General features: G+C 32.9%; 1 protein-coding gene and 1 pseudogene across 1 annotated transcript; one reads left to right on the top strand and one right to left on the bottom strand.

The window, feature by feature from the left end:
* Nucleotides 1-9567: 9567 nt before the first annotated feature.
* On the bottom strand, nt 9568-10727 carry LOC124843767 (protein LURP-one-related 15-like). Its single transcript, XM_047320582.2, has 3 exons — nt 10426-10727; nt 9960-10187; nt 9568-9803 (listed from the first exon to the last, which is right to left on the bottom strand). The coding sequence occupies exons 1-3, from the start codon at nt 10645-10647 to the stop codon at nt 9654-9656; spliced, it is 600 nt and encodes a 199-aa protein (XP_047176538.2). The 5' UTR covers nt 10648-10727; the 3' UTR covers nt 9568-9653.
* Nucleotides 10728-15252: 4525 nt separating this feature from the next.
* On the top strand, nt 15253-18224 carry LOC148190922 (uncharacterized; annotated as a pseudogene).
* The last annotated feature ends 256 nt before the right edge of the window (nt 18225-18480 follow it).

Here is an 18480-nt window from a genome sequence, read left to right as displayed (position 1 = left end):
AATCTTGTTCTTAATTGGGAGAAATGTCATTTCATGGTAACTGAAGGAATTGTGCTGGGGCATAAAATCTCTGCTAAAGGAATTGAGGTAGATAAAGCTAAAGTAGAAGTCATTGAGAAACTGCCTCCACCAATAAATGTAAGGGGGATTAGGAGTTTTCTCGGTCATGCTGGGTTTTATAGAAGATTCATCAAAGATTTCTCAAAAATTGCTAAACCATTGAGTAATCTTTTGATGAAGGATGCTCCTTTTGTGATGAATGAAGACTGTTTGAAAGCTTTTGACACATTGAAGAATAAATTAGTGTCAGCTCCAGTAATTGTAGCGCCAGATTGGAATCAAAATTTTGAATTAATGTGTGATGCAAGTGATTATGCAATAGGAGTTGTTCTTGGCCAGCGAAAAGAACAAAAGTTTCATCCAATTTATTATGCTAGCAAGGTTCTGAATGATGCTCAACTGAATTATGCTACCACAGAAAAAGAATTCCTGGCTATTGTGTATGCTTTAGAGAAATTTCGACCTTATCTTATTGGATCTAAGGTGACTGTCTATACAGATCATGCAGCTATCAAATATTTGTTGACAAAGCCAGATTCTAAGCTACATCTGATTAGATGGGTACTACTGTTGCAAGAATTTGATGTAGAAATTCGTGATAAGAAAGGAAGTGAGAACTTGATTGCTGATCATTTGTCACGGTTAGTTAACAATGAGGTCACTAGCAAGGAATCTGAAATCTGGGAATCTTTTTCAGATGAAACACTCATGTATATTCAGCAGAGGCCTTGGTTTGCTGATATGGCTAATTTCAAAGCTGCAAGGGTCATGCCAGAAGACTTAACTTGGCAACAAAGAAAAAAATTTTGCATGATGCCAAGCAATTTGTTTGGGATGATCCTTATTTGTTCAAGATTGGAGCAGGTAATCTTCTGAGGAGATGTGTGACAAATGAAGAAGCGGAAGGAATTCTCTGGCATTGTCATGATTCACCTTATGGAGGACATTTTAATGGAGAAAGAACAACAGCAAAAGTCCTTCAATCAGGATTTTATTGGCCAACTTTATTTAGATATGCCCATAATCATGCCAGAAATTGTGATAAATGTCAAAGAGCAGGGACGATCACTAAACGTCATGAGATGCCATTACAAGGCATTTTAGAGGTTGAGGTTTTTGATTGCTGGGGTATTGACTTTGTTGGACCCTTTCCTCCATCTTTCAACAATGAATATATTCTGGTAGCAGTGGATTATGTGAGTAAATGGGTGGAAGCATTAGCTTGTCCTAAAAGTGATGCTAGCACGGTAATTAAATTCTTGAAGAAGCAGATATTCTCACGTTTTGGCACTCCAAGAGTGTTGATTAGTGATGGAGGATCTCATTTTTGCAATTATCAGCTAGAAAAAGTACTCAAACACTATGGAGTGAAACATAAGGTAGCTGCAACTTATCATCCACAAACCAATGGACAAGCTGAGGTGTCTAACAGGGAGATAAAAAGGATCCTGGAAAAAACAGTGACTTCATCAAGAAAGGATTGGTCTCTCAAATTGGATGATGCTCTTTGGGCTTATAGGACGACAATGAAGACGTCTATGGGATTATCACCATTTCAATTAGTCTATGGCAAAGCATGTCATTTGCCAGTAGAATTGGAGCATAGAACGTTATGGGCTTTGGAATTCTTGAATTTTGATCCTTATGAAACTCAATGCACACGCAGAAGGCATATTTTGGAGCTTGAAGAAATGCAATTACATGCATATGATTCATCCAAGGCTTACAAAGACAAGATTAAATTTTATCATGATAGGAAGTTGGTGAATAGAGTTTTCAATCCAGGACAACAGGTACTATTGTTCAATTCAAGATTGAAGATATTTCCTGGGAAGCTGAAGTCAAAATGGTCAGGACCATTTGTGATAAAAGAAGTGCATCCGCATGGAGCAATTGAAATATTTAATCCAGCTGCTGATGATCCACAGAAAAGTTGGGTGGTGAATGGTCAACGTCTCAAGCCCTATCTAGGGGGAGAGGTGCAACAATTGTCCACAATGATGCTGTTGGATGATCCTTGAAAGTTTGGGTCAGGCTCGTGACGTTAAACAAGCGCTTACTAGGAGGCAACCCAGTGTTATATACGTATTTATTTTTGTTTTAGACTAGGGTTGATGTACTCTATTGGAAACTGGTTTGTTATGATGGTTTGCTATTGACTGTGATTGTGTGATAAGTAATGCTTGATGATGATTATTGATTGATTGATGTTGAGATAGATGTGCACATTAAATGCTTATACAGGTGATTCACAAGCTTTGTGAACAAATGCAGGATATTATGATTGTGATTGTGAGATTAAACAGGATGTGTATGTCAAATGTGAATGAGCCTATTTGTGAGGTTTTGAGCTCCAGAGTTTTTATTGATTGAATGCTATTACTTTGAAAGCATGAATGATTTTGCCCTGGTTTTCTATGATTTAATCAATTGCTTGTTTTGCATCATATGATCAAGGCCGTTTGTTGGAACCCTTTTTATTGGCCAAATTCATGAAGTTAGCCACTAAAAGAGAACACTTTGTGTTCTATCCTTTGAACCCTTAGCCTTGAACATAAATTGAAAACCTTTGTTGAAAAGCTTTACCTTGAGTTAAGTAGAAAATCTTTTGTGGTATTGTTAAATGTTCAAGTTTGGGGTTGTTGGGAAAGCATGAAAAAGAAAAAGGAAAAGCATTGAGCTAAAAGTTAAGAATAAGAATGTGAAAAGAAAAAAAAAGAGAAAGAAAAGAAAAGAAAAAACAAAGCTCAATGTAAAGACAAGTTGGGAAAAATAAGAATAATTGTGTTGTTATGATTCTCTTAACTCAAGGATTTTGTGATCCAGAAAAACCAATTTTCTTGATTAGCCCAGCCACGTTATAGGCCATTGAAAAGTCTTTGTGATGATGCATGCTTGTAAATGTTTTGATTGTGGTTAAATGAAAGGCAAAGTTGATTCATGTGACATTGTGGTAGTGGAGTGAATGAGTGATTACCTCTTATACACTTGTGTGTGAGTGAAACACTTTACCTGGTGAGGAAGTATTCCATGAGCACATGAACATCCATGCTTAATTGATTAATCATTCATGAAAAATAGCATTTGTTTGATATTAACTGACTTTGTGAACACTAAAGCATTTGCACATCTTGATTGAAATCTTGGTCAAAAGTTTGATTGAAGTCTTTGCTTATCTTGAAAAGAAATTTTTGAATGAGTGAACCATCATATGAATTGGTAGAAGATTGAGTTACATCTTGTTTGCTTGAGGACAAGCAAAGTTCTAAGTTTGGGGTTGTGATAACAGTTGAAAAACTGTTATTTTCATGCTTGAAATTGATACTAAAAGCAACCTTTAACACTTAGAAACTAGCTTGAAATCATGCTTTTATTCATATTTTCATAAATAAGAGAGCTGACAGGTTTATGCTTGATTTCAGTGTTTTTGTGCAGGTTTTAAGGTGAATTTGGTGAAAGAAGTGAAGAAGGAGAGAGATTAAATCAGAAAAGACATCAAAAAGTGCAAAAGGAGAAGCCGCAACTGCCGCTCAGCGGCAGTTTACCGCTGAGCGGCACTCAGAAGCTCACGGGGGATCCGCTGAGGGGAAGAAACCAACTCACGCACTTACCGCTGAGCGGCACACTTATGAGCTTGGGCCTAAATTTTTTGTAATTTTAGAATAGTATATAAGCTTTAGGACGTCCTAGGGTTTGTATTTTTGGCAGAAACGAAGCAAACACTCTCTCTTCCACCCCTTTGAAGGAGGATCTTGGATGCTCAGGCTACCTCTTCACCTTTCTAGGGTTTTATCGTTCATTCTTTCATTATTATTCATCTAGTTTCACCATGAATATGGTGAACTAAACCTTGTATTGTTGTTGGGGAATCAATGTAGTCTTGTGAAACTCTCATATATGGAATTTGTTTTTACATCTTATATTTAAGACCTATGCTTTCTTTCATCATTAGTTAGGGTTTTTCCTCTTTGCTCAATGCTTGCTTTGTTTAACTCATTCAATGCATGATTATTTATTTTGTCGATACGGGAACGTACGGGGAAGTCTAGATCCGGGGAATTTCTCCCAATAGTATATTGGTTGCCGTTAAGCTCCTGCACTAAAAGAACTAATTATTAGGAATGCTAGGAATCGTATGAACTCGTAATTAGGGATAGGCCTTCTTGCAAGGTAATTTAGAGAGTGGCATTAACAATGATGAAAAGAATGTTGAATTCCTAAAGTATATGAGAGTGGATAAGATGAAATTGATAACCCCAACAACATACTCATCCATATATTCCATTGAAGTGTTTGTATTTTGTTTTAGCCATTGATCAAATTCATGCATACATGTTTATTTTCTGTTTTGCATATTAAACTCCACTTATTTCGTTCTTAAGTCTTAAATAATCAACGAATCACATAACTAAACTAGGCCGTGAGTCCTTTGGGAGAACGATACTTGGTCTTACCGAGTTTATTACTTGAAACGATTCGGTCACACTTGCCGATTGTTAAACAAGTTTGTGGCGCCATTTTTCGGTGTTCATAAATTTGTCATCAAGCTTTGAAGAACAACTTGCAATTATTTTCCAGACGGCTAAAATTATCCCTGCAAGTTGCTCTTTATTTTTGTTTTGATATGACATGAAGGATAGCATTTTTATTGTTCGTGTCCATTTTACTTTCATCCATAACCCACTGATGTTTCAGGATGCCAACTACTATATATTCACATGTTCTTTTGCTGTAGGTTGTTGATGGAAAGCTTTCACAAACTTGTTACCTCGTGGCTCTTGGTGCAGGCCTCAAGAAGAAGAAAAAAAAGGACCTTATTGCCTCGATTCAAGCTCTAACCGAGACAGTAGAGGGGAGAAAAGGCCTCGGTTCATAAGGAACCGAGGTATAATCCTACCATTTTATGTCTCAGTCCTCAACCGAGACATAAAGTTTACCACTTTTTGCCTCGCCTGAATATGTCTCGGTTTAGGAACTGATGCCTATCAGCGAATATAACCGCTGTCGATTCCCTTGACTGCACTAGTGTAACGAACTAGTAAATATAATTGGATTGTTGAATTATGTATAAAGTAAAACATGGACTTCTACATTTCAGTTTTTCCTCCATTGTCTAGATGGCTTCATATCTAGATGACATTTTTAGTAACCTTTATCAAGCCATTAATGGTCCTACATTGTCATAGTAAACAAACCTAGATTTTTCATTTATGCAATATGTAATTGCCACTAACCACCCCATTTACTTCTTGTTCCTTCTTTATGTATATTCATTCACAATATATTATCCATTATCCAATATCAAATTAATATGGTAGGATAAAAAGAAACTTTACCAAATTCCCAAGAATGCTTTGAAGAACTCTATAACTCTCTAGTGTTGTTTCTAGTGTTGTTGTTAATCAATTTCTATCCCCTCTTTGCTTACCTTCCTCCTCACACATAGGAATTCTTTTAATATTGTATGATCAAAAGATAGTGAGTAAGTAATCTTACAAGTGGAAGTTGCTCTAATTGTACTTCAACAGAAATTGAATACTCACTAAACTTTCACTTTTTATTTTTATAATCTATAAGATAAAAAAAATAGTATCAGATAAGAAGAAATTCAAATTTTTGTAACATTAAGAAGCTTTTTTCGCCTTACCTTGGTTAAAATAAACATAAAATGACAATGATAACATTATATAAGGAAAAAATTTAATTTATTGTATTGATATGAAAATTTAATAATAACATTTTATTATATAGAGAAAGAGTCGATCTCTGGAACCTGACAACCAGTACTCTATTTCTATTTCTGCTAATAGTTTTAAAGTTTAGAGACAGCAGAACAACTGCAACAAAAAGTTTCAAGGTCTTTTTTTAATGATATGATTTTAACTATTATGAACATAGCCAAAAATGATAATTTGTTCTCTTCTGGTATACCCGCATCCTGTAAAAGAACCATATGATACTTTCAATAAATATAGGTGATGCGGAAGAAATCTTTAGGAGCCATAAATAACTTTGACTATATTTCTAGCATCACAGTCTATTCATTCCCAAATTATTTACATAATGGTATTATGTAGCAAGTGACATTATAAAAAAGTTTAAAGAATAATTTTGTATTATTTCAGATATTAGTGTATTATATATATATATAATGGTTTTATGATTTTTCATTTATTAAAACAATGACATCTGCACAAATTATAATAATACCTAAATTTTAATTAACAAAATATATGTTATATCTTAACACCTCCACTGAAGTTGGTGCATGACACTAGTGGAAAAAGAGGATTTCATAACAGCTTATTATGATAGGTGAAATTCATCTATCATAATACATTGACCGATGACAATTTTGTAATAAAACTAAGATATATTATGACGTATTTTAAAAAATCTATCATAATAGATGTAGCGGTAACATTTTCGTAATGAAAATTACATGTATTATGATAGGTAAAAGATCACCTATCATAATAAATTGGATACGTGGCAAAATTGAAATTACAGTGAATACATATTATAACATATATTTATGCTTAAATATTCTTTTAGTCCCTTAACTATAATGCAATCTTAGATTTAGTCACTCTTTCAAACTTTGATACACTTGAATCTTTGTCCTTAAAGAAACTATAATTTGTCGTCCTCCAAAACTAGCGCTGTTAAAATTAGGCTGACCTGGCTATCGATGTGCCACATCATTTTTTCTTTTTCTGACACTGAGTCAATATTTCCCTGCTTCTCTCCCTTCATCTCCCTCTTCTCCTTCCTTGCATCTTCATGTCAAGTTTTTCTCCTCCCTCTCCCTGTACTTTTCCTCCGTCTCCAGGTGTCAAACTGTACACTGACCAGACTGGGAGTCTCCATCGGCTGGGTTGGGAACTTTGGCAAGCAGTGACCAGAGAGGTGAACGCCTGGTACTGGTACGCCTTAATAAAATATCTAACATAACTTTTAACAAAATATTTTGCGAAACCTTCCTCTGAGAATGCTTATATAATGTAAATGGTCTATATTGATTTAAAATTTGGTATATGACACAATGTGTGGTGACCTATAAGGAGGAAATGTATTACAATCATCCAAACAACATATTTCATATATATCATTTTGTTATCAATTCTTATGGACCATATTGTTTCCTGCAACCCATAATTATTATCCACACTCACATAATAAGAGAAAAAGACTCAAATATCCTTTGACATTGCACCATATCATACTATTGTACCTGCTGTGACAGTCATCATCATCACCCTTGCTGAGGAAGAATAAGAGTGATAAAACCCTACAATGAAAGAAAACGAGAGAAAATGCGACAAAAAACTCATTCCTGAAAGCTCTTTTCAGAATATATTTCACGTGTTTCGAAACACCTGTGTTCTAAAAGGTTTTTTTTTTTTAATAATACATTTCATGGAAGAATATTTCTGGAAACTCATCCCAAAAGACATTATGAGTTCTGGAAAGTTTTTTCTGGAAATTTTATTCTAAATTTATTCCAAAATACATTTCAATCATTCCGGAAACTCATATCCCAAAAATTTCATTTTTAATTATTTTTGAAAAATCTGAAAAGTTTGTTACGATTATATAATCCGAAAATCACTTATCGGAAAGCAAAATTTTGAAAATTTGAGGGCTGCACAAAGAAATCGTGGGAGTGCAAGAAGTAAAAGCATGATATCAAGTTTTACACGCACCTTAATGGATCGCGATGATAATCATAACTTCATAAGTTTGAAAGGAACAGTGCCCTACATCGTCCTCTAATAGCAAGAAGAGTCCCTTCGCTATAGCCTCAAATTGGTTACGAAATTCACATTCACCGCTTGCTCCCTCCACCACAACACAGCGGTCCCTGTACCTCTCTATTATTCTTTTGTCTTTGTATAAAATTTTAATTTATGTTTTTATTTTCACCAATATCAAACTATTTCATTCAATCTATTTAATGGTCCTCACCACTATATCAATGCACCCTCACACTCCACGACTTTCACATAAATCAAATTGCTCTTTATTTTCTTCTCCCCTAGTGTGATTCTTTTTTGCTGTGATTTTTCAAAACAAAATCAATTAATTATAATTAAACTAATAATAATTATTTGATTAAATAACATAAAATTAATTTAGATATAATTACGTAAGAAATTAAAAAGGAAAGAATGGAGAAAAGAAGAAAATAGAAAAGGGAGAAGAGAGTAGTGATTGTGGTATGTGAGTTTTGGTAAGAGGAAGAGAAAAAAAATGGTAAAGTGGAATGGTGGGGTTTCAAGTTAAAAAGGAAAATGGATTTTGATAAGAGGAGAGTGGATGTTGTTTTGAACTTTGTTGGTGAGGAGAAAGGAAGATAGAAAAATAGTGTGTGAGAATTGTTGGGAAAAAGATGGATGATTTAATGAAGATAAAATAGTTGACGGTTTGAGAATGGGCAAGGGTACGGGAGGAGCGTGGCGAGAAGTGTTTGGGAAATTAATAACAGGGAGTTTTCTTCTTGTTGATAGTAAAGGAGGAAAGGATAAGATGAGTTTTTGGTAAAAGAGAAAGAGAAAAAGTAGGAAAGTATGAAAGATGTTACATGTAGGTGTAGGATAATTAGGATAATTAGGATTTTGACATAAAAGTTAAAAAGGATAAATGTTAAAAGTTAAAAGGTAATTTTGAAATTAAAACAAAATTTGGAAAGGTGTAGCAGTGTGTGGTGGTGGAGGGAACAACACTCTCACCACATTCATCTTTTTCGTGTAGATGGAGCTAAGAGATTGAGACACAACACAAACACTCTTTGTTTTGGTTGCACAAAAATGGGGTTTGAAAGAAAAATTCAAAGTTTTTAGCTATGACAAGAGAAAGAGAGAAAGAAAACAAGGAAGCATGAGAAAAAGGAAAACTGCAAAAGAAAGTGAGAATATACAAAATTTTAATAAACGAATTGTTTAGAATTTTTTTTGTAGACATATATTTTTTATTTAAACTAATAGAATAATTTTGTTTAAAAAAATGTTAATTCTATTTAAAGATATATACTATGTGGTGGAACTTATTTTAAATTTGTATTTAAAATAATAATTTTATTTATACTAATATTATATTATTTAATTTAATTTGAATTATAATTTTCCATCAAACTTTTATTTCAGCGTATATTTTAAAGATTAATTTTTAACGACTTCTAATTAAAATTTAAAATCTAAAATTTCATCTCTAAATAGCTGTAAGTATAAAATAATCAACAAATATATTTCAAACCGGTATTTCATAGAACAGAATACGGACTTTTTAGAAGTCGGGGACCATAACTTGGTCTCCAATAACTATATGGAGAAAACAGTTTTTGTTGGGTGATTTAACTTTCAGTAAATATTTTTTCAGTTAAAAAAATTTGAATAATAATTATAAAACGCACTTTTTGTTTTGTAAATTTTATGTTTATCCAAAAAGAGGAAATAAACTAATAAAAATATTATGATATTAAAAGCAAATACAGGACGGCAAGGAATTGAGACTACTCTTCTTATGTCACAATTTTTGTCTCGAATGAACATTTTGATGAGAACTAGGGAACCCAAAATGCTGAATATTAATAATCAATTCTGAGATTGTCTCTTGTCTTGGTTAATTTCGTCCAGAATCAGAATCAGTGCCACTATGAATGCATGGTCAATGTTTGGATACACTGTAACCATGAAATTATCTTTCCCAAACGCAATGCTTTGAGCAGTGTGCTTTTTATTCATCTGCAATCACATTCACATTCAATTTCAGACATAATTTTAATACTAAAAATATTATGATGAAATTACAAAGTCTGAGGTTATGTCATTAACATAGATAGTTCCTCGAACATTAAAATTTTATATTTATAATACAAAGGAAAAGAGCAAAAGGTTCACCTGGGCAACAATGGTGAGAGATTCACCAGCATACACAACACAAGATCGCTCGAACCAACTTCCTTTTACCTTAAAGTCACAAACTTCTTCTCTAGTATTGTTTGCTAAGAAAACATCCAATTTTGTCTTTAACTGAAAAAACGACGATCTCTTCACACTAAAGATCAAATCTTTCATCTCCATGCTTTCACCTCGAAAAACTTGCCACCGATCATGAGTTGTCGTCATCTACATAAAAAAATCCGAATCGTTTCATAAAACTATTGAAACATGATGATTTAACCACAAGCTTCTAAACAAAATCGGAGAGTGGATCTAAGTTGTAATTTTGATTATCGAACTATGAGAAAACAACATACATCAAAGTTTTTGTTAATTCATATTCTTCACCAATTAAAAAGCTAAACAAAGTAATAAGGAAGAAGAAATAAAGATATAAAATAAAAGGGTACATAGATTATCAAACCTTCCGACGCAGTGTGACGACGGGTTGGCCGGCGGCGTCAACCAAGACACGGTGGTTGTGGAGGGTCATGAGAGAGGCACTAAGGTTGAAGATCATTTTGCTATTAACGTCGGTGACGGAAAAAGTATCAGTTAACGTTAATACCTTTCTGACAATTGCTAGGTCAACATTATGTGGAGAACAATACTTAGGGTTGATGATACCTTGTTGTTGGTTTTGCATGATTTCAACTTTGAAAGATTATGAAGAAGTTGATGGATGTAGATTTTGACCTTTGAATATCTTGTGAAAATTTAGTTCGATTTGGCTTGTGGGGGGTGCATGTGTGTTCTTTGATTGATACTTTACATATATATATTATAACACACATGAGAAAATATACGAAGTGGTCAATGAGCAAGTTTGAAAAGGAAATTTGAAGGAAGATATGTAATGATTATGTGGAAGGATCCCTTAGAAGAAGACTAGTTCTTGTTGGAAATTGAAAGATTAAAGAAACACTTGTTTGAATATTTTTTGGAGAATTTCAAAGAAGCATGCAACGTGGCACTGTTTGATCTTAGACTATCCGTTGGACTTATTCTATTATGCAACGCCGAGTGAACGCAGACATTAAATTATTTTTTAAAGGTTGTCATGAATACATTTAATGTTCTTGCAAATAATACAAGTATTAAGTGATTTTAACAAATTCATAATTTTGAGGGCATCATAGAAAGGAATTAGCTATTTTTTTTACCATCTTGCCACAATTATAATAATTTGTAGCAAAAATTATATCTTTTGATTAATAGTGTCCTTCAATTTATAATGTGAACATGTTATTACTCAATAACATGAAAGAATGTAAATATATATATGAAAATAAGTTTAACCGTTGAGTGATCTTTATAGTGTTTGGATTATATTGACTTGTAGGTTATGGATTAAACATTTCATATGCTTTTTTCTTCCTGCACCCATTTCTTTCAAACTTTCCTTTTTATTATTTTCAACCCTTCTAGAATAAGAAAATATTATTCGTATTACGCATTTAAGATATATATATATATGTATATATATATATATATATATATATATATGTATATATATATATATGTGTATATATATATATATGTGTATATATATATATATATATGTGTATATATATATATATATGTGTATATATATATGTGTATATATATATATATATATATGTGTGTATATATATATATATATGTATATATATATATATATATATATATATATATATATATATATATATATATATATGTTTTCCATAATGCATTGTTAGGAATTATGTCAATGGTGCTTTTTCAAATAATTTTGACATATGGGCATTTCCGTAATGTCCTTTACTATTATTTTGGATTACTCATTTCGAAAGATATTTGATTTTGTGTTAGAATGTATAATCTAAAATGTGTTATATAGTATTTTAAATTACACATTTGAGAACACTTCCCACTCATTTTTGTTGTTTGAATTTTTACTCTTCTTTCTCTTATCTAGCACAGTGAAAACGCCTTATCTGAAATTATAAATAATGCTTATATTACATAAATTTGAAATGTATATTCTCTAATGTCTTTTATCATTACTACAAATCACACATTTTGAAATGTGTTTAATATTGTTTGAGATTTATGCATTTGGAACACCTTACCACCCAATTTGTCATTCAAAATGTTTTAGCAGTTTTTTTATAATACATTTTAAAAGGGAATTTGTTTTTTCATCCAATACATTTGCAAAAAGAGAAGTGTGGGAGTATAGGGAAAAGCTCCAATTCAAAATCTGATCAGAATTTTAAAATGATAATTCTGCCCCTCATAGATTATTCCATCCCATTAGACATAACACTATGGAATACCTATTCTTAAAAATTTTCGAAAAAACAAATTAAGAAAAAGTTTTTCAATAAATATATATATATATATATATATATATATATATATATATATATATATTTTCTGGAACACTTAATTTAGAATATATTTATAAAATTCATAATGGAGAAACATGTTTCTAATTTGACTATTGAAAAATATTATGAAATATTTATTCTTTATTGAGACAAGATCATATAAATCGTCTAGCAACTTATGTTTTAAAGTTTAATCATAGACATTAAACGAAATATCTCTTCAAAAAGAAAAATGCCTACTTTCAATCAAAATGAAAACCTAAGGTTTTATACAAAAAGTTACGCAAGTCGCCCAAATGCTAGTACAAAGTCTTTTCAAATAAGAACATACAAAGGAGGATTTTCCTGAATTTTTTACTGTCTAGCATGTTATTCATAGGAATCATTTAATCAATGAGAAAAACCTTCATGGACCTGGTATGACAATATACTTAAGGATTTATATTCATGAAGTGTTGAAAAGAAAAATATTTTACAAAGGTACTATGTAAGGGATATGTGCAAAATAATAAGTGTTCTCAAGTGTTCTGATTGAAACATTTTTTTTAGAATCACAAAAACATTGAAACTTAATGTCTTACATTTAAAAATAGTGTCATAAAGAAAGTGTCTTATGAAGAATATTGTCAAATGGCAAAGTACGCCAAATTCTACATCTAAAATAACTTTTCATAAATGTCTAATGTTGTACATTGTCTATTTGTCAATGTGCGATACATTGTCTAACATTTCTTGAAAATTATACTTAAATGTTTTGTATAAGCAATATGATTTACCGATTATAAACGATCAAACATTTAACGTTGTATGAAAATTTGCTTTTGTGCTTGCATACTTTGCTCTCTTTATCTGTACAGGAAATGACAACACCTAACTTAACCCAGAAACGTTGAGAAATTAGAAACAAAATTCCTAGAATTCTTCATTGAAGCTTCTTATACAAGAAAACCGTATAAGCTATTACATGAAAAAGCTGTGCTATTTTACAACGTACATTAAGACCTGACCAAGCTATAGTCTATAAAGCCTACTAAGATTTTAACTCAGTATCTAATGGACATCTTTCAAGAGAAGCTATATACAAAAGATCAACTAAAAGTAATTTGTTGGTGAAAAATGTAGAAGAGAGAAGAGGTGAAAAAGGAAGGAGAAGTAAAGAAAAAAGTATGTCAAAGAATGATCATTAAAACTCTAACTCTACTTTAACTCAGTGCACTTATTGTCTGATACTCTTCAATACAAGAAATATCATGAAGACTTGAAAGAGTGAATGAAAGCATGAAGAATGATTAGCAAGAGTGAAGAAAAGAACCATCATCACATATCTATCTTCTTCCTCCATCATGAAGCCCACAACATCTAAAGCTTTCAAAATGAAAGACAAAAGAAGAGAAGAAAATAAAGCCTTGTTGAAAATATACTTTGAAGTCTATCTCTATGCCCATGGCATCTAATGCAAATGCTCAAAGAAGAGAAGAGAGAAAAACTAGAGAGTCAACAAAATTGAAGTGCTATGTTCTAAGCTCATATCGTCTAATGTCTTCAACCAAAAGGGGGAGAGAGAGAAAGAGAGAGAAGAATTACAAGAATTTATTGTATTTGATTAAACATCCTCTCTTAGAAAAGTTATTTACATCTTGTAATCATACACTTGTAAACCAAGAGTAGGTTATACTTGGATGCCAAGAGTGCTAGTTAATATCTTAAAATTATAAAAAAAATTTTAAAAAAATTATAAAAGAATTAAACATTAAATAATTCAAAACAAAAAATTAATCAAATTAATTAATTAAATAATTTATTATTAAAAACAAAATACTTTAAATTCTAAAAAAGAAAAAATAAATAAATAAATATAAAATAATTACAAACTAAAAATTTTAATTCAAAATAAATTTAATTAATTAAAATATTTATATAATTATAAAAGGCTTAATACCTCTTTTGGTCCCTTGAAAGAGGAGGATTGCTTAAAGTGGTCCTACCTTTTTTCAAAAGTTCGAAGCGGTCCCAACTTGTGAAAAATCAGGTCATGTTAATCCTTTTTAGTTACGACGTCAAAATTTTAAAGGTGCAGCTGCCTCTTTGACCAAAACATAATGAGTTGTCATCTTTTTCTCGTACGTGCACACTGAGGCAATATAAGGTGTCAATTTTGGATTTTAAAAAACCAAATTACTTGCCATATTAGCTTCATCTTCCACCTATAGAAATGTTAGAGCCACAACAGCTTCTTCCTAACAAATCACATTTTCCTCTTCCACGTGCCACTACAACAAAACCAAAAAACCACCATCGATCATCTTCTCCGGCAGACTTTAAAAAAAAAACTCAGAAACAACAAGACGAGCTCGTCCACCAATCTCCTCCTTCGAAACCTGCAAGAAACCGCAGAGACGTAAAGAAACTGAAATCGAGTCTCATCCATAGCCATCGAGAACCTGCGCAAACCAAATTCCAGATGAACACTAATCAGAGGATAGGAAACCCAAAATTTACAAACCCTAATCATGAGTTCATCGCGAATAAAAAAGTGCCTAACCCTCTCGCGAAAATCAGGATCTTTGATTGTTAAAGTTAAGTAAGTTTAAAGAGACTCTAAAGTCAGTTTAGATATTAACTAAATATCTTTAAATTAAAAAATAAAAAACTATAAAACAAATAAAACATTAATTAATTAAAAGAAAATAATTAAAATATAATTGATTAATTAATTAGAACTGTGTGAGAGTTTGTGTGAAAAGAAATAACTCTACATGCCGTTTCTCTTACCTGGATGTTGAAATCATAACAGCTAGTTAACCATTTTTATTTTAAATACGTTGGCGGCTAGAAAACCAACTTCTTACCTTACTACAATCCCACACAATATTCGCATCAAAGAAAGACGCTCCGAAGAGAAGAAAAGAAAGGTTATGGCAAAAACTCAGTACTGTATACCAATAATCGAAGAGGAATTAGAAATAAACGATGACTTCTTCGAGAACTTTGAAGCTCCCAAGTTCGTGGATTTCACCGCACCTGATTCTTGCCGTCCCGGCGATGACAGCCACTGGTTCTGCTCACGTGTTGGTAGTTTAACTTCTCACTTCTTTGATCTTATTCCAAATGTTTTTCATCTTCTTGATTACCAATGACATGACTTTTTCTAATAGGATGTGACCGAAAGCATGAGCAAGAGTTGGATTCCGAAACTGTTTACAAGAATTTTGTCCTTAGGGTTAGTTGGTCTTTTCTTCTTCATCTTTGTTTCGTTCACTCTACTTATGGACATAAATATGATGGTGATTGGATGAATGGATCTTGGATTTTCAGGTTATGGCTGCAAGAAGTCCCAATGTACGCCTCAGAAAAGCTTTGAATAAAAGAGAAGCAAGGTAGCGCATCCTTAAATCAATAAACTAGTTTATACACTCACCTTGATCAATGTGGAACTTGTAACTGGAAAACATTCTTTAATTAATAAAAGAAAAGTTATTGTCCATTAAAAATCTATTATCTTTCATTGATTGTTAAATGGTATGGTAACAACATATAATTTTCCTTCTTCAAGAACGTTTTAATCATTATGAGTGATGTTTGGTTGTTTCTTTCAGCGCAAATTTGAAGGGCCCCCATTCAGCTCCTGCAAAGTCAAGGGTGTCAAGGATGAACTTTATTTCGTCATTATCACACAAGATGACCGACAAGAATGTCCAAGTTAAACCTCTTTCTAAGGTTGCAGCAACCCCCAATGCTAAGGTGAGGCCATCACCTCCGGTGGCCAAGGCCTTGACCACTCCAAGGAATAATCAAAAGAAGGTTTCCAATGTAGAACCGTTTAGAAGTGTTCAGAGCAAGTGATGACTGTTGGTGTGCCTAAGAGCAGAGTGGTGTCTAAGGCTCTTGTTTTTCCCTCGCCTAAGAAGGTCATAAAGATCAAGAATTCTATGGAATTAAAAACACCAATGAGAGCACTGTGTTCAGCAACGAAAAAGCTTGAACTCAATGCAGTCAAGAAGAATGAAGAAGGAGGAAGCAACTCATTGCCAGTGACTGCCTCAAAAAAGCAATTGAGGGGAAGAGAAGTCAAGAGCCGTGTGTTTGATTCCTTGAGTTCTAATAACCGTAAGGAACTAGAAACTAACTCAATGTCAAGTTTGAAGGAGAAGAAAGTGAAGAAAGGCACTCAGAAACGACAGGTTGCTAAGCCTCACCAAAATTACTCTAGTGATATGGAGATAGATGAGAAATCTAGATGTGGTTCTCTAGAAGTATGCCATGAATCAGGAACTTCGGCGAGTGGTGCTGAACTATCTCTTGGAGATGTAATTTCCCAAGAACCAACAAGAGGGGAGAGCTTAGTTATAGTTCAAGTTTTCTCAGAAGCTTCGGAATGTGACACTACCTCACTGTCAAATTCCAACTATAAAGAGAAGATGACTAAAGAAAGGAGTGAAAATGAAGAGATGAGGAACTCGGTTTCTGCAAAGGGAAAAGTTTCTGAATCCAACATGAGAAAGGCTGAAGAAAAATCATTGGCTTCTTCTGATGACAAAGAAAATGGGAGGCAGCTCATTGAGAATGATGACAAGGAAAATGCTTCAATAGTTCATGAAAATATGTAAGGAATTTGATTTCTCTTAAAAACATTTGACTCTCCATTGTTTTCTTAAATTTGGTGAAATCAATGAATTTATGGTGGCTGCAGAGAGATGAGTACCGATAACGACGTGCCCAAAAAAACGGCTATTCTTGGGATCAAACATGAGGATGATTCGAGAAAAACACAAAAGGTCTAGTCTTAGTTATATTAATGATTACTTTCAGTCTCACTTTATTGAATGATTTGACTGTGTATATAACGTTTATGATTTTGACCTTAAATCAGAAATCTTCATCGACCACAACTACTTCTACAGTTGTGAAGTACAGAAAATTAAAGCCCACAAACCCTAAGCCTTTTAAGCTGAGAACTGATGTAAGTAAGGGAAGAGGATTGTGTTTAAGTTTATTTATTGTTAAAAAACAATTTATTTTAATCAAGTGTTATTCGTGTTTTTGATGCTGCAGGAAAGGGGAATTCTTAAAGAAGCAAACTTGGATAGAAAATTTCTCTCACCTTTAAAAGAAACCGCAGTTAAAGGTGGTGGAATGGCAATGGGGAAACATCAGATTGTAAACCGAGTGAGTTCAGTTCCATTGTGAACCTTTCGTCATTATTGAATATAAAAAAATTGACCTTTTTCTTTATTTTCTTTCAGAAAAGTGAAACTATTTACACAAAAAGTGAATCAGACACTGATTATCGCAGTTGTGATGAGAAATCACACCCAAAAATACAGGAAAACCAATCTGTAAGTTCATGCACCGAAGAACATGTTCAGCTATAAATATTTTAGCATAAACAGTATTTTAGAAAGTGACTGAAGACTTCCCAAAATGTTACGCAGGGTGGCATTAAAATTGACAACTCCCGCTGCAAGGTGCAACGTAAATTATCTGCTACAACACCTTATATAAATGATCCTCGTCCTAAACTTCAGAAACCCAATGATGTGAATGATAAATTCAAAAGAAAATCCGAAATGACGCAGCGTAAAGTTCTGAGGTCTCTGAGGTAAGTAATAGTCAGATTCTGAAACATGTTGTGTTTGTAGTAAGCAACTTTGATTCCAATGGAAATGTCTGTTGCAGTGCTTTACCAAGGAAGAAAGAAAAGACTGTCATTGCAACAAAACTTAGTGTTATTATCGAAAAGCCATCAGGTATTGTGAAGCCAAAGGCAGCAAAGCCACGTTCTTGGGATAGGAAGGCATTAACTGTTCCTATCGAACCAAAGTTTCACCGTCTACATGTGCCAAAGGATTGCAACAACAGGAAACGCACTTGAGAAATTATTTATTGGGGACGGAGTGGCGTTGTTCAATATCATCATTGAATTTTTAGTTAAACGTGGAGAGAACTTTTTTTTTGTTACCACAGTATTAAAATGGAAAATGTTATTTGGACAACAAAAGTTTGACACAATTTTGACAACGGCGACGTGGCAGCTGTGCATTGGCTCAGTGAATTGAAAACAAACCAGAAAAAACCCAAAATACCCCTCACCCCGGTTCACTGAGCCAATGCACAGCTGCCACGTCGCC

The sequence above is a fragment of the Vigna umbellata genome, chromosome 11 (assembly GCF_029865625.1).
Source record: "Vigna umbellata cultivar VRB3 chromosome 11, Vumbellata_1.0, whole genome shotgun sequence".
NCBI classification, from domain to species: Eukaryota; Viridiplantae; Streptophyta; class Magnoliopsida; order Fabales; family Fabaceae; genus Vigna; species Vigna umbellata.
This window is presented reverse-complemented; position numbering and strand designations above follow the sequence as displayed.